General features: G+C 43.3%; 2 protein-coding genes across 2 annotated transcripts; one reads left to right on the forward strand and one right to left on the reverse strand.

Moving 5' to 3' along the window:
- Positions 1-254: 254 nt before the first annotated feature.
- LOC123184153 (desmethyl-deoxy-podophyllotoxin synthase) lies at positions 255-3,183 on the reverse strand. The gene is made up of 2 exons (XM_044596325.1): positions 2,278-3,183; positions 255-957 (listed from the first exon to the last, which is right to left on the reverse strand). The coding sequence occupies exons 1-2, from the start codon at positions 3,178-3,180 to the stop codon at positions 334-336; spliced, it is 1,527 nt and encodes a 508-aa protein (XP_044452260.1). The 5' UTR covers positions 3,181-3,183; the 3' UTR covers positions 255-333.
- A 1,783-nt stretch (positions 3,184-4,966) lies between these two features.
- On the forward strand, positions 4,967-6,753 carry LOC123186856 (desmethyl-deoxy-podophyllotoxin synthase-like). Its single transcript, XM_044598533.1, has 2 exons — positions 4,967-5,869; positions 6,130-6,753. The coding sequence occupies exons 1-2, from the start codon at positions 4,970-4,972 to the stop codon at positions 6,751-6,753; spliced, it is 1,524 nt and encodes a 507-aa protein (XP_044454468.1). The 5' UTR covers positions 4,967-4,969.
- The last annotated feature ends 6,840 nt before the right edge of the window (positions 6,754-13,593 follow it).

The raw sequence follows: 13,593 nt of genomic DNA on the forward strand, positions 1-13,593 counted from the left end.
GTGGCCCGGCCGGCCCCCTGGGCTCACGAACCGGGACCAATGCCCCCATTGGTCCCGGTTCTGGACTGAACCGGGACTACTGGGCTGACCCGACCTGGACCAAAGCCCTGTTTTCTACTAGTGTGCTGGCCAAAGGAGGTAGAACAGGTGGATGGGATGCCAAGAAAATAGTTTTAGTGAATCATCTTTATTTTTTCCTAATATATTTTTTGTAGTACATAAATGGAATGTGTGTCATTCCATTATTTTGGTCAACACAACATATTATTACACAAATAATCTCGCACATAAGAATTTAGATATATTCCCATATGCATGAGCATTTCTATATGTCTACATGTCCTTGATGCATCCACGTGGAATAGCTATCAGTTGTAGGTCAGAACTTCTACCTACAGTCATCCCGAATTTTTCGGACATATCCAATGATTCTGGACTTGCCCCATCTGGAAGCACCCAATCGAAGTGGTAGAGCAGGTTTGCCAAAGTGATCTCCAAGGTTGACGCGCCGAATAGCATACCAGGACATTGCCTTCGTCCAGCACCAAAGGGGGTGAATTCAAAGTGTGTCCCATTGTAATCTAAGTTGTTGTTCTCAAACCTCTCTGGCAAAAAGGCTTCAGGGTGTTTCCAGTACTTTGGATCCCTAGAAACTGCAAAGACATTAATTAATATAGTGGCGCCTTTAAGCAGCTCATAACCCATAATTTTACAATCCATTCTGGCCATGCGTGGGATTAGTGGAGCCGGTAGGTGCAACCTAAGAACCTCCTTAATGACCATTCGCATGTAGTGGAGGTTTCCAAGGTCACTATTTTTTATGATTGTTCGATCTTCACCTAATACTTTTCTTATCTCTAGTTGAGCCTTAAACATTGTTTTAGGATGACGAACGAGCTCTGACATAGCCCATTCCAAAATTGTTCCTGTGGTATCTGTGGCACCAGAAAATATATCCTGCCAATGAAAATTAAGGTACATTAAATTAGAAGGTATTATATATGTCGCACTTATAATGAAACAATTTGTGAAAAAAAATCTTTCATTTGATATAAATTGTATGTGGTATTTAGAAGTGAACTAATGGATTTTTTTACATACTTTGAAGCCTAAATCCCGTTACACATATTTTTTCAACATGTCAAGGAATTGAACGCAAGTAACTTCTCGAGGTATGATATCATGTGAGGCCATATGCCTCCCCTCTGTTTACACTTGACAGAAAAAGAGGTGAAAGATCACAATTACAAAATGAGACATTCAAGTTTATGAGGAATATGATTTCTGAGTGGTTTGATCAGGATGTTTCTTTATTCTTATAGAAAACATCACCACTTTATAGTCGACGTAGGCATCTCTATAGTGGCAAAAAGAATAGCAAACTTAATAAAGCAACATAGGTTATCTTCAAGATCTTTCACAAAATTCATAGCAGGGCATGATTTCCTCGATTGCTAATTATGTGATAAAACTTACAAAAACCCTTTTCATGCTAGAAAAATATTGAAGGGCTTATTAATCATGGGTTGCATCAAAATAGAATTGACAAGGGATTCTCAAAATTGATTTTGGCGAGACTTATGACAATGTAAAGTGAATGTTCGTTCCACAACCAATGTTCATGGAATCTTTCTCATTTATGTGATGTCACTTGAAGGAAAAATGTATGCAAGGTGGGTTCTTCGGCGTGAGAATCAATGATGATATAGAACATTACTTCCAAGAATAAAAAGATCTCCATAAGGGTTCTTTATTTTCATCAGTGTCGCTCAACATTGTGGCGGATATGATGGTTGTAATATTAAAAGAAAGAAGGATTAAGGACAAAGCCATGGTGTTTCACCCAGGTGGGTCATGATAGACCATATGTACTCATTATGAGGTTCATACCTTTGTATTGTTACTCCATGATAATGGATTGTCAAATATCATGGCGTCCGTATTATGAGTTTCTTTGAAAATACTTAATAGTAAAGATTATAATACATGCATACTTATCCTATTTGACACAATTTTAGTGTTTCAATTCAAATTCATTTGAATCTTATTGAGTGTTACCACAGTTTCTCGGGGGTCATCAAATTTTCCTATAACCGGTGGATTACCAGAAATTCTGACCAGAAAGAAATAATCTTGACATATATGACATAGATAATGGTAACTAAATGGTTAATGATTTAAGTTTGTCGGGACAAAAGTAATCAATCTTTCCTATCTGGTGTCATATGTATGCATCTGCTACGAGTAGAAAAAGCTTGGCTTGTTAACAATACTCACAAATAAGACGGCGCATATGCTATCTGTGGTTAGAGGGAATGCCAACGAATCATCGTTCTGTAGCCTGAGCAGCACGTCCAGCAGGTCCTCGTCATCGGTGCTTGAGGCGCCACCAGCAGCAGCTCGCGCGGCCTTCCGCTCCTCGATCACGTCGGCGATGATGCGCTGCATGCGGCCGTAGCTCTTCTTCATGCGCCGCGCACCAAAGCTGAGCCACCGCGCCAACCGTGACGATGGGAAGAGGTCGACGAGGCAGAAGCCGCCCAGCAGAGTGAGCACCACGTCCAGCTCGCGGATGTACTCGTCCTGCTGCGTGAACCTGCCGCCGAACACCGCCCGGGACACGACGTTGTTGCTGAGCTCCATCATCTTCTCGCTGATGTTGATGCTGTCGCCGGCCGCCGCGGCGGTGGCGATGTCGGCCAGGAGGTTTCCCACCTCCTCTGGCCGGATGCTGTCCATGCGCCTGACCTGCATGGAGCTGAGCAGCTCCACGATGCAGACCTTGCGCATCTGGCGCCAGTGGTCGCCGTAGGGGGCGAAGATGATGCCCCTGCCGCCGCAGCCGGCGATGTCCTGTGTCGGCGTGCCCGGCCGGGTGGCGAACGTGAGGTCGTTGGTCTTCATCACCTGCGCCACCGCCTCGGCACTGGAGACCACCACGGCGTCGACCTCGCCTAGCTTGAGGTGCATCATTGGCCCATATCGGCGACACAGCTGAGTGATTTTCCGGTGTGGGACGAGGCTAACTACGTGGTGGAGGCTGCCGATGATCGGGAGAGTCCATGGCCCTGGAGGCAGTTGGTGCTTCTGTGGCTCTTTCTTGCCGCCGGCGAGCTTGAGAAGCCCAAGGGCAAGAGGCATGCCTAGTGCTATGAGACACAAGCTGAACCACCCCTCCATGGCAGGCAGCTTGGCAAGTGCAGTGGTAGTGGCATTGACATCTTGGCAAGTGCAGTGGTAGTGGTATATATAAATTTATAAAAGCATGCATGTTCTTTTTCTGGTGATAGAGGAGCTTTCTTTCTCTGGCTGCTAAGTGAGTACAGTATCAAAGTTTGGGCCGTTTTCTCTTGTCTGGCTACTAAGATTGCAAATTGGTCTCACGATGGGGTTAGTACAAAAGGCAATAGAAGCATCAAACTCCACTTTCTACATTTCAAATCAGTTGAGTTCTAATTTATTTTTCCCAGTTAAATTTCTCTATAGAAAAGTTAATGAGCTAATACATACAACACAACCAAACTATATTTAATGATGCATTAATTTGGGATTATAAGTTTTGACTTATAACAAAAGCTGCAGGATTTTAAATAATTATCGTGAAGAAAGAGAGAGCGGCGTTTGGCTCGTGGGCTTAGATGAGCCAGGTGTGAACAGTAAATTCATTATAAATAGTAAAACAAAATTTAAAAAATTCAACTTTTTTGTGGTGAAAGATGCTTGAGTGCATGATGACCATGCCAAATTTGATGAAATTTGGATATTCGAAGAGCTCTCAGGAAAAACAAAAATCAGGCATGTGAGTAAGTTTGATATTCCACACTGTTCAGAAGCTGTTTTGTCCTTTTTGACATGGCTCCTCGAATGTTCAAACTAAACTTCACCAAATTTAGCACGGGCATCATGAAATCAAGCATCATGCACAAAAAATTCGGAAGCTATGTATGTGGTGATGCTTCTGCAATATTATTCTGATTTATATATAAATGTAAAGTGACGGTCGCAGTATTGGTCTGGTTTATGATTGCATCTTCCTTCAGAAAGCATACATGTTTTTTTTCCCGGATGTATCTTTTATTTAATACTAAAACATACATGCTCTTTTTCTGGCGGCTATGTGGCGAAGCTTCCGACAGCGAAGGTTTCTCTTTTCTGGCTGCTAACTGAGTATAAAAGTTTGGGCCGCTTTCTCTTTTTGTGGCTGCTAATTGAGTATGAAAGTTTGGGCTGCTAAGATTGCAAACTGGTCTCTCTGGGTTAGTGCAAAAGTCATTAGAAGCATCGAACTCCACTCTCTCCATTTCAAAGTAATTGAAGTTCTTGTCTTTTCCCTTGTTAAATTTCTCAGTAGAGAAATTAATGAGCTAATACATACAATACGACCAAAGAACATTTGATGATGATGGTAAATTATGACTGATGGCAAGGCTAGGAATTTAAATAATTTAGGCCGAAGAAAGATGTATAGAGGGTGTTTATTTTCAGGGACTTATTGGTTTAGGGACTTAAAAAAGTCCCTATAAGTCCCATCTAAACCAAACAGGAGGGACTTATAAGGACTTTAAGTGGGCATTTGAGACTTATGAAATAAGACTCTCAAGGAGGGACTTATAGGGACTTATAGTTGTAATATGGTCCTTTAGTCCATGTTAAGTCCCAGGAACCAAACAGGTAGGGACTTTTTAGGAACTTAAGACTTATAAATTGGGACTCAAAAAAGTCCTAGGACTCAAACTGTACACTATTTTTGTCACTAGAAATCTAGCCACCAATAAATTTTGTCATCAGCATTCTAGCCGCCAATAATTTAGTTCTGTACACCCATAAATCTCGACTAGTATATAGGTGCATACACTAGCCAGTTCATGAGTCTTCAGGTCCAGAGTTTCAACAGAACTTGGAGGTGGTCACATCACAATACTTGTACCGTGTCTCTATCCAAGCTGCACTTGCCAACAAGCTGCTTGCCATGGAGGGCTGGTTAAGTTTGTGTTTCATAGCTCTATGCACGCTTGTGGCCCTTTGGTTTCGCAAGCTCTCCGGGGGCAAGAGAAAGCCACAGCTTCCTCCCGGGCCATGGACTCTTCCCATCATCGGCAGCTTGCACCACGTCGCCAGCGTCCTCCCTCACCGCAGGATGATGGAGATGTCTCGCCGGCATGGGCCGCTGATGCATCTTATGCTCGGCGAGGTCCCCACGGTGATCGTCTCCAGCGCGGAGGCGGCGGCACTGGTGATGAAGACCAACGACCTCGCCTTCGCTGGCCGGCCTCACAGCGCGACGCTGGACATCTTCGGCTGCGGCGGTAGGGGCATCGTCTTCGCCCCCTATGGTGACCCATGGCGCCAGATGCGCAAGGTCTGCACCATGGAGCTCCTCAGCTCCAAGCAGGTGAGGCGTATGGACGGCATCAGGCCGGAGCAGGTGGGCAACCTGCTCCGCTACGTCGCCGCCGCAGCCTCCACGGGTGCCGCCGTCAACGTCAGCGAGAAGGTGATGGCGCTCAGCAACGACGTGGTGTCACGGGCGGTGTTCGGCGGCAAGTTCCCGCAGCAGGAGGAGTACCTCCGGGAGCTGGATGAGGCGTTCGTGCTGCTAGGTGGTTTCTGCCTCGTCGACCTCTTCCCGTCATCGTGGCTGGTTCGGTGGCTGAGCAACGGCGAGCGCCACATGAGGAGGAGCTATGGCCACATCCAGCGTATCAATGCCGACGTCATTGAGGGGCGCAAGGCGGCGCGAGCTGCCGCACAGGACGGTGCCTCCAGCACCGACGACGACGACGACCTGCTGGACGTGCTGCTCAGGCTGCAGGAGGAGGACACGTTCACATTCCCTATGACCACTGAGAGTATAGGCGCCGTCTTGTTTGTGAGTAATTTTCTTTATACTTCTTATTAATTTGCCTATATCTTTACAATTCATGTTGCATAGCTAACTGATTATGTGATATCATATCTGCAAAGTTTAAATGCAAAAAAAAACCTAGATTCATCCTTTCATACATGTCTTAGTGTCGACTTTTGTCATTAATAAACATAAATTGTTGGTTATGAATTGATTTTTTGTTTCATACTACTACATATACGTCTATAATCTATAAACATACATACCACAACCATTTTTTTCAGGACATATTTGCAGGTGCCACTCAGACCACGGGAGTTGCCTTGGAGTGGGCTATGGCTGAGCTCATTCGTCATCCCCAAACCATGGCGAAAGCACAGCTTGAGATCCGAGAGGTTCTAGGTCAAGATCGAGCTGTGATTACTAATAGTGACCTCGCTGAACTCCACTACATGCGGATGATCATTAAGGAGGTTCTTAGATTGCATCCACCTGGTCCTTTGATCCCCCGCAGGGCCAGGGAAGACCGTAAAGTTATGGGTTTTGACATGCTTGAGGGCACCAATGTATACATTAATGCTTTTGCGGTTTCCAGGGATCCAAATTGTTGGGAAAGCCCTGAAGAGTTTAAGCCTGAAAGGTTTGAGAACAATAACATGGATTACAACGGGACATACTTTGAATTCACCCCCTTCGGTGCTGGTCGGAGGCAGTGCCCTGGGATACTTTTCGGCACATCAACCATGGAGATTGCTTTGGCAAATCTTCTCTACCACTTTGACTGGGTGGTTCTTGGCAAGGCAAACCCGCAATTTTTGGACATGACCGAGAAATACGGGATCATCGTTGGAAGAAAATATGACCTACAATTGATACCTATTTCCCGTGGAGGTTTCCATGCCACATAGACATAGATGGACGTGCATTGCCACGTAGATATGTCTCTACTTTTGTTGAGTATACCAATATGTATCATTGCACCAATAAGAATAAAAGAACCTCGCTGAACTTGCAATATATTATGGTGGATGGCACAAACTACTGATTGTACCAAAACACGAAGTTTGCACTTTTTAAATTGCCCCTGGTGGCGATGGGTTAGTTATTTTTTTTGAGAATCAAGAGCTTTATTGATGCATGTTGTACGGACCAAATTTCAATCTAGTTTCGTGGTTTGATATCCTCCGTGTAAAATGCAAGGACTGACCTATAGTTTCTTCTTATTTTTTCTTTTTGGTCCTTTTGGAAGATGTACTGCTAGGTTTATCTGATGAAATCTGGGTCATTTGGACCGATTTTGCTAATAGTTACGGCCTCGCCCAAGCATTCGTAGGTGCGTCTAACGTGCAATCAGCATTAGGTTACTGACTTGGCATGCTCTAGGCCAAATGTAGCTTGGTGATTTTTTATTTATCTAAGGTTTTGCACTGTTTGCATCTGGTTTAGTTTACGGACCAACTTTTCTCATAAAATAAACTGGTTTTTGATTATGAATCAAAAGGAAATGTGCACCCTACTGGTAAGATTCATAAAGAAACAATTATCTCAATCATTCATTTTATGAACGGTAATCTCTCTTGCCACATTTTTTGGGAGCAGTGGTTTATCCACTATATTGAGACTATTACCCTATAGTCTATAGGCCATAAGAAATCACTCTCTCTTTTCAGTCTGCTCTCACTTTCAGTGTCACTGATTTGTTGTAAAACTCCGCTATCCTAGAACTCTGATTAATCATCTCTGCGGACTGCAGTGGCAACTTTTTTTTTCGAAAAATGGAATATATTAATATCGCGAAGATACCAATTACACCTGTCCGCTGCACCAGCAAGATATCGGAAGACAAAAACAAAAATAAAAAAGATAGAAATATAAAAACAAAGACCCCGTCGCAGTGATAAAAAACACGCAACAGAGACAATCTAACCACCACCGAAGACAACAGCCGGACAATAGAAGAGGTTCTCAAAAAACGACGCCTCCAAGAAGGAAAACGTGCTCAAGCAGTGGCAACAAATATACAGTGTCATCTTCCTAACTCCCACTTCATTCAGTATGTCGCCTAGTGATGCATCTTAAGTCACATGGCTTTCTTGTTACTCCATCCGGTCCTTTTTAGTCCACGTATAAGTTTTATCCGAAGTCAAAATATCTCTGCCATGACCAAACTTTTAGAAAAATGTATTAGCATTCACAATGTCAAATCAACATTGTTAGATTCATTATGAAATGTAGTTTCATAGTATATATATTTGGTATTGTAGCGAAAACGCCAAACAGAGACCGAGCTCCATGGAGGCCTTTATTTGAAAGCTTCAAAATTCAAACTTTTCAGTTTCAAAAAATTCTGAAAATAAATACACATATACCTAGATACATAATGTACATGTGTGCAAATTTTTAGGTCAAAATACATTAAAACGTTAGCTACACAAAAAAGACAAATTTGGGGCTTTTTAGCATATGTACTGTTCATCTTTAAAGTCCATGATTTTGTTTTTTTGTGCAGCTCACAATTCAAGGTATTTCATCCTGAATTTTCCCACACATACATTTTACATCCTTGCATACTTGTGTATTATTTTTCAGAATTTTTTGAAACCAAAATTTATGAATTTTGAATTTTTCAAAATAAAGGGCTCCATGGAGCTCGGTCTCCAAAATGCCCTACTCTTATAGACGTTAATACTTTTCAATACAAATTTTCTCAAACTTTGCAAAGTTTGACTTGACACAAACGTAATATGTGGAGTAAAAAGAACCGGAGGAAGTACTTAATTGCATAGACCCATCAGTTGTTTTCTCTCTCTATCCTTTCTTGTTTAATTGTCCACCATCCCGATAGTGCTGCTTAGTGCATCATGGGCGGACCACTAACACATAGTATGCTACCACTTATCATATATTAATTCTACTTATCACAGCCATTGCTAGGTTCGGTTGGCGGACATGGAACAAGATATGTGTGGCACTAACTCAAAGAAGGCGCATTAAAATATTTTATGTTCTTCTTGTGTCAAAGCGCACCTATATTTCTCAAAAAATTTATTAAATCTTTTAGTTGCCATCGCAAATGACTATTTGAATGGTGACTGCCGTGTGATGTTTTCATCCATATATCTTAAAAATGCATTATAGCTTAATGTGACTCTGCCGGCTGCTAACAAAGAAACAAACATGAATGCATCAGCACAATTGCTGAGTAGATTGTCTTGAACTCACGTGCATCCCACCAGCATTTGTCGGGCTGCTAACATGTGTCGTGCATGCATCCCCTAAAAAAACATGTGTCATCCATGCATCTATGTGTGTTATGCAAGATATACCTGATTGCTATAGCTGTGCGTTGTCACGCCCATGATGGATCTGTGCCTTTCCGATAATCTAGCCTTGTAATGTTTTGGTTGGAGCGGCTGCTATGAAACATCAATGCAATCTAGGCAGCATTGTCTTTGGCCTAGTATCAATCATACGAGGATAACGCTAAAACTTGTGACAAGAAAGCACTGTCGTACTCGAACTATGGCGGAAAACCTACATATTCCATTAAACTAATAAATCAGGCAAAACTTTGATTACTAACTGAACTGCAAGAACTGAAAAATAGCAAAAGAAAGGTAGATTTTATTATGAATGCTACGTATATGCATAATGTTCGGTAATAGATATTGTTATTTAGAGCTTTCCAGGGCCCACAACACAGAGTGTTCTCCTATTCTTTTTCCTCGCATCCTCACCATGAGTTCGAGTGTAGGCTGCCTGGTAGTTGTCCTTTATTTCTCTTCTTTTTCTCCACTTAGAACCATGGCCATCTGAATAGGAGTTAGCTCACCCTCGCGAGACCAAATTTAGATTCATGGTGCATTGTGATTACTAGCTTCGTTTGGCAGAGATAGAGAAGTATCCTGTCAACTTACAGGAGGCCCTTACAAATACTTTATGTTCTTCTTGTGTCTGAACGCAACTACATTTCCAAAGGTAGCAACACATTTAATTACTCACATACAATTAATTAGCATGGTATAAAGCATGGGGGCGCGCATGGAGGTGAGACATGTGTATCTAATCTAATGGTAATGTGTTGACATCCGAGTATCATGTGACGTTTTCGTCCATATCCTCTAATAATGTGTTGTAGTTGAAGGTGACTCCTCTCGGCTGCTAAAAATGCAGTATGAATGCACACATGGATCTTGAACTAGCGGGGGAGAACATAAAGGCGCCATGGCCTGTATACTAAAAATGATTCAACCGGCTGCTAACATTCTCAGTGAAGAGCAGATCTTAAAGTCGATCTAGTGGACACCGCACCGACGGAGTAGTACGCATAAGATCAATATACCGGATTCCTACGGCTGCTACTTGACTGTGAGAAACGTCGATTCCTACGGCTGCTACTTGACGGTGAGAAACGTGGATGCATGCATGCGCCGAGTGGTCACAGCTACGTAAAGATAGACCTGATTGTGATGCCCACGATGGATATGTGCCTTATACTGTTCCAGCTGGTGCGGCTGCTATGAAAAGTAGATGCAATCTAGGAGATGTTGCCTTTGACAAAGTATCAATCATATATATATAAAGATAAGGATAACACGTGTGGCAAGAGAAGCAGTGCATAAAGTACACCGCATACATGTCCTTTTCTTTGTAGTTTGTTTGCGATCTCATAAGCACCACGCGTCCAAACGAAAAGAAGCCCACCTACTCGGCTTATGCCGACAAACTGGCAAATTGCTTTAGGCTGATAAACCAAACAGAAGAACGGTTACCAAACGAATTACAAGACCCAGAAAATTCTCTACTAAACGATAGATGAAGTAATTTCCACAAACACAACCACGGCAAACATGCAAAATAGAAAGCCAACACTTTTGAATTCCTGCTCCAATAGTATTGTAGGAGACAAAATCTGCTAAATCGAGGGTGAAGAAAAGCCCCGCCATGGTTATGCTATGTCACCGTTTTCCTGTTTCCGTCCTTTTCTCCGCACAAAAACCGGTCGAATGGCTTAGCCAGACCATCCTAAATGTCACCGACCCATCCCATGCACCCGCTCGCAAATGGCCTAAGCTGCACCAGGTCGCATGTTCACCTGACTCGTGCACCACCAATAGTTGCCCTCACATGCATACACTTAGGGGTAAGTATTTGAAGGAGGCGGCGACACCTATGGAGAAAGTGAACACATGTAAAGCATCTCCAATAGGTGACTTAAAATAGAGTAGAGACGCAAAAAAACCCCACGCTTTTTACGGCATCTTGACCTAAAAATAGTGCTCCAACAGCTTCCCAATCACTATATTTTTGTGGTAATGGTTAGAGGCAGCCCTAAAACACAACCCCTTGTGCTGGAAATATACAACACCACGCGCGAGTCTCAGAAAACAAAAACGCAGCCGCGTGCAGCCCAACCACCATCCGGAACATTCCCTTAGGAAAACACACAGAAATGCCTCCCCTCCCACTCCACTGCCGCTACCAAATCCGTTTGAATACGGCCGCTTCCAGCCAAAGACGCCACCACTGTACCGCCCCGAAGTTAGATCCACCGTGCTGTTCGTCGCTCGGGCTACCGCACCACCACAACGACTGAATGTCCACGCGTCGTCGCACCGCCATCGCACCGTCCGATACCGTTCACCGGTCCTACCGCTTCACCTCCTTGCCATCGGATCCACCTACCGCCGGCGGTAAATCGTCAACTACGCCTTAGTGTCGAGGGAATCGGACGCCACTGCTGCTGAGCCAACGATGCTACAAGATCCATGAGTGGCTGCTATAAGATCCATGAAACTTCAATCCTATGAAACGTCGATGCAATCTATGGGCCATTGTCTTTGACCAAGGATAAATGTTCCCGAAGGTACCTCACGTGTGTGCCTGTCTTTTTCTTTAGCAAAAAATGTTTCATCTTCATCTACAACAAACAAAAACTCTAGAATTCCCATGCCATCTGGAATAGGGCACAAAGTCTATTCAATACACCATGAACGAAAAGCCCTACCATGGTTTACTAGACCACATGATCCTGAAAACCAGATCAACATAGAAGGACAACTTAAGGAGAAGGAGAACTAGTATTTCGCAAGGCGCTGGTGCTGTTGCCATAGTCAAGAAAACAAAGAAAGACCTTGAAGAAAAACTATAGTATTTGCATCTCCCAACCTCACGACATCGTAGAGGCGATGGATCACAGGTAAAAACGGTTAGGATCTTGGACCGGGCAGCTAGGGTTAGGTAGGGGGAGTTGTCGTCGGGTTATGATACTTTAATAACATGGCACAACGATGGTAATGAAAGCATGCCCTAATTTATTAATGTTAGCTATCTAGAACTTTTTGTTTTAATTGATTTTAAATTTTATCATGTAGTCTAACCGGTTTACATTAATATGATCTTTTGGATATTGACACGACTTTGAATGTGAACTCGATAACTATTTTATTTTTAGTTGAACGTAACTCCTAGGGCTACTAATAATGCAACACCAAAAATGAAGTTGAACTCTACTACTGATGGAGTCAAGTGGCGGATCCACCGTGGTGAGCAGGGGCTGCTACCCCAGGTCTCCGGTGGTGGAGCAGCCACAACTGACTACCTATCCTTCCTCCACAGGCAGCGGCAACAACCAGAGCACACAGTTCAATCATGGAGTAGAATATAAGCATTTTCTTTGTACTCCTTCTCCAGTTTATAAGGCCCACATGTACCGAATAATCATCAATTCAAACAACATAATGCTAGTATTATATCACAAAAAAATATTCCATAAAAAACTTCTAAATATATACCATTTATGATATACATTTGGTGTTACTTTGATTAAATGGTTAATTTAGGGATACACTTGGGCCTTATAAATCAAAAGAGGGACTATCTAGTATAATTCGTGTAACGCCCTCGATGCGGCTATATCTCTCACGTGTCGAAGCACGACTTAGAGGCATAACCGCATTGAAAGCAATGTCGCAAGTGAGGTAATCTTCACACAACCCATGTAATACATAAGGGAAAGAGATACATAGTTGGCTTACAATCGCCACTTCACACATATTACATGAATAAAGCATTACATCAATCAAATACAATCAAGGCCCGACTACGGAGCCAAAATAAAAGAAGAACCCCAAATGCGACAAAGGTCCCTGATCGACCCCAGCTGGGCTCCACTACTGATCAACTAGAACGAAACAACACAAAGGACAAGGTCTTCATCGAGCTCCTCCTTGAGCTTGGTTGCGTCACCTGTACGGTTTCATCGACACCTGCAAACTGGTTTTGGAAGTATCTGTGAGTCACGGGGACTCAGCAATCTCACACCCTCGCGATCAAGACTATTTAAGCTTATAGGAAGGGTAAAAGGTATGAGGTGGAGCTGCAGCAAGCGACTAGCATATATGGTGGCTAACATACGCAAATGAGAGCGAGAAGAGAAGGCAAAGCACGGTCGATAAAGTATGATCAAGAAGTGGTCCTAAAACAACCTACGTCAAGCATGACTCCAACACCGTGTTCACTTCCCGGACTCCACCGGAAAGAGACCATCACGGTTACACACGCGGTTCATGCATTTTAATTAAGGTCAACTTCAGGTTTTCTACAACCGGACGTTAACAAATTCCCATCTGCCCATAACCACGGGCACGGCTTTCGAAAGTTCAAATCCCTGCAGGGGTGTCCCAACTTAGCCCATCACAAGCTCCCACGGTCAACGAAGGAATAGACCTCCTCCCGAGACGTTCCGA

Source organism: Triticum aestivum, chromosome 2A (genome assembly GCF_018294505.1).
Source record: "Triticum aestivum cultivar Chinese Spring chromosome 2A, IWGSC CS RefSeq v2.1, whole genome shotgun sequence".
NCBI classification, from domain to species: Eukaryota; Viridiplantae; Streptophyta; class Magnoliopsida; order Poales; family Poaceae; genus Triticum; species Triticum aestivum.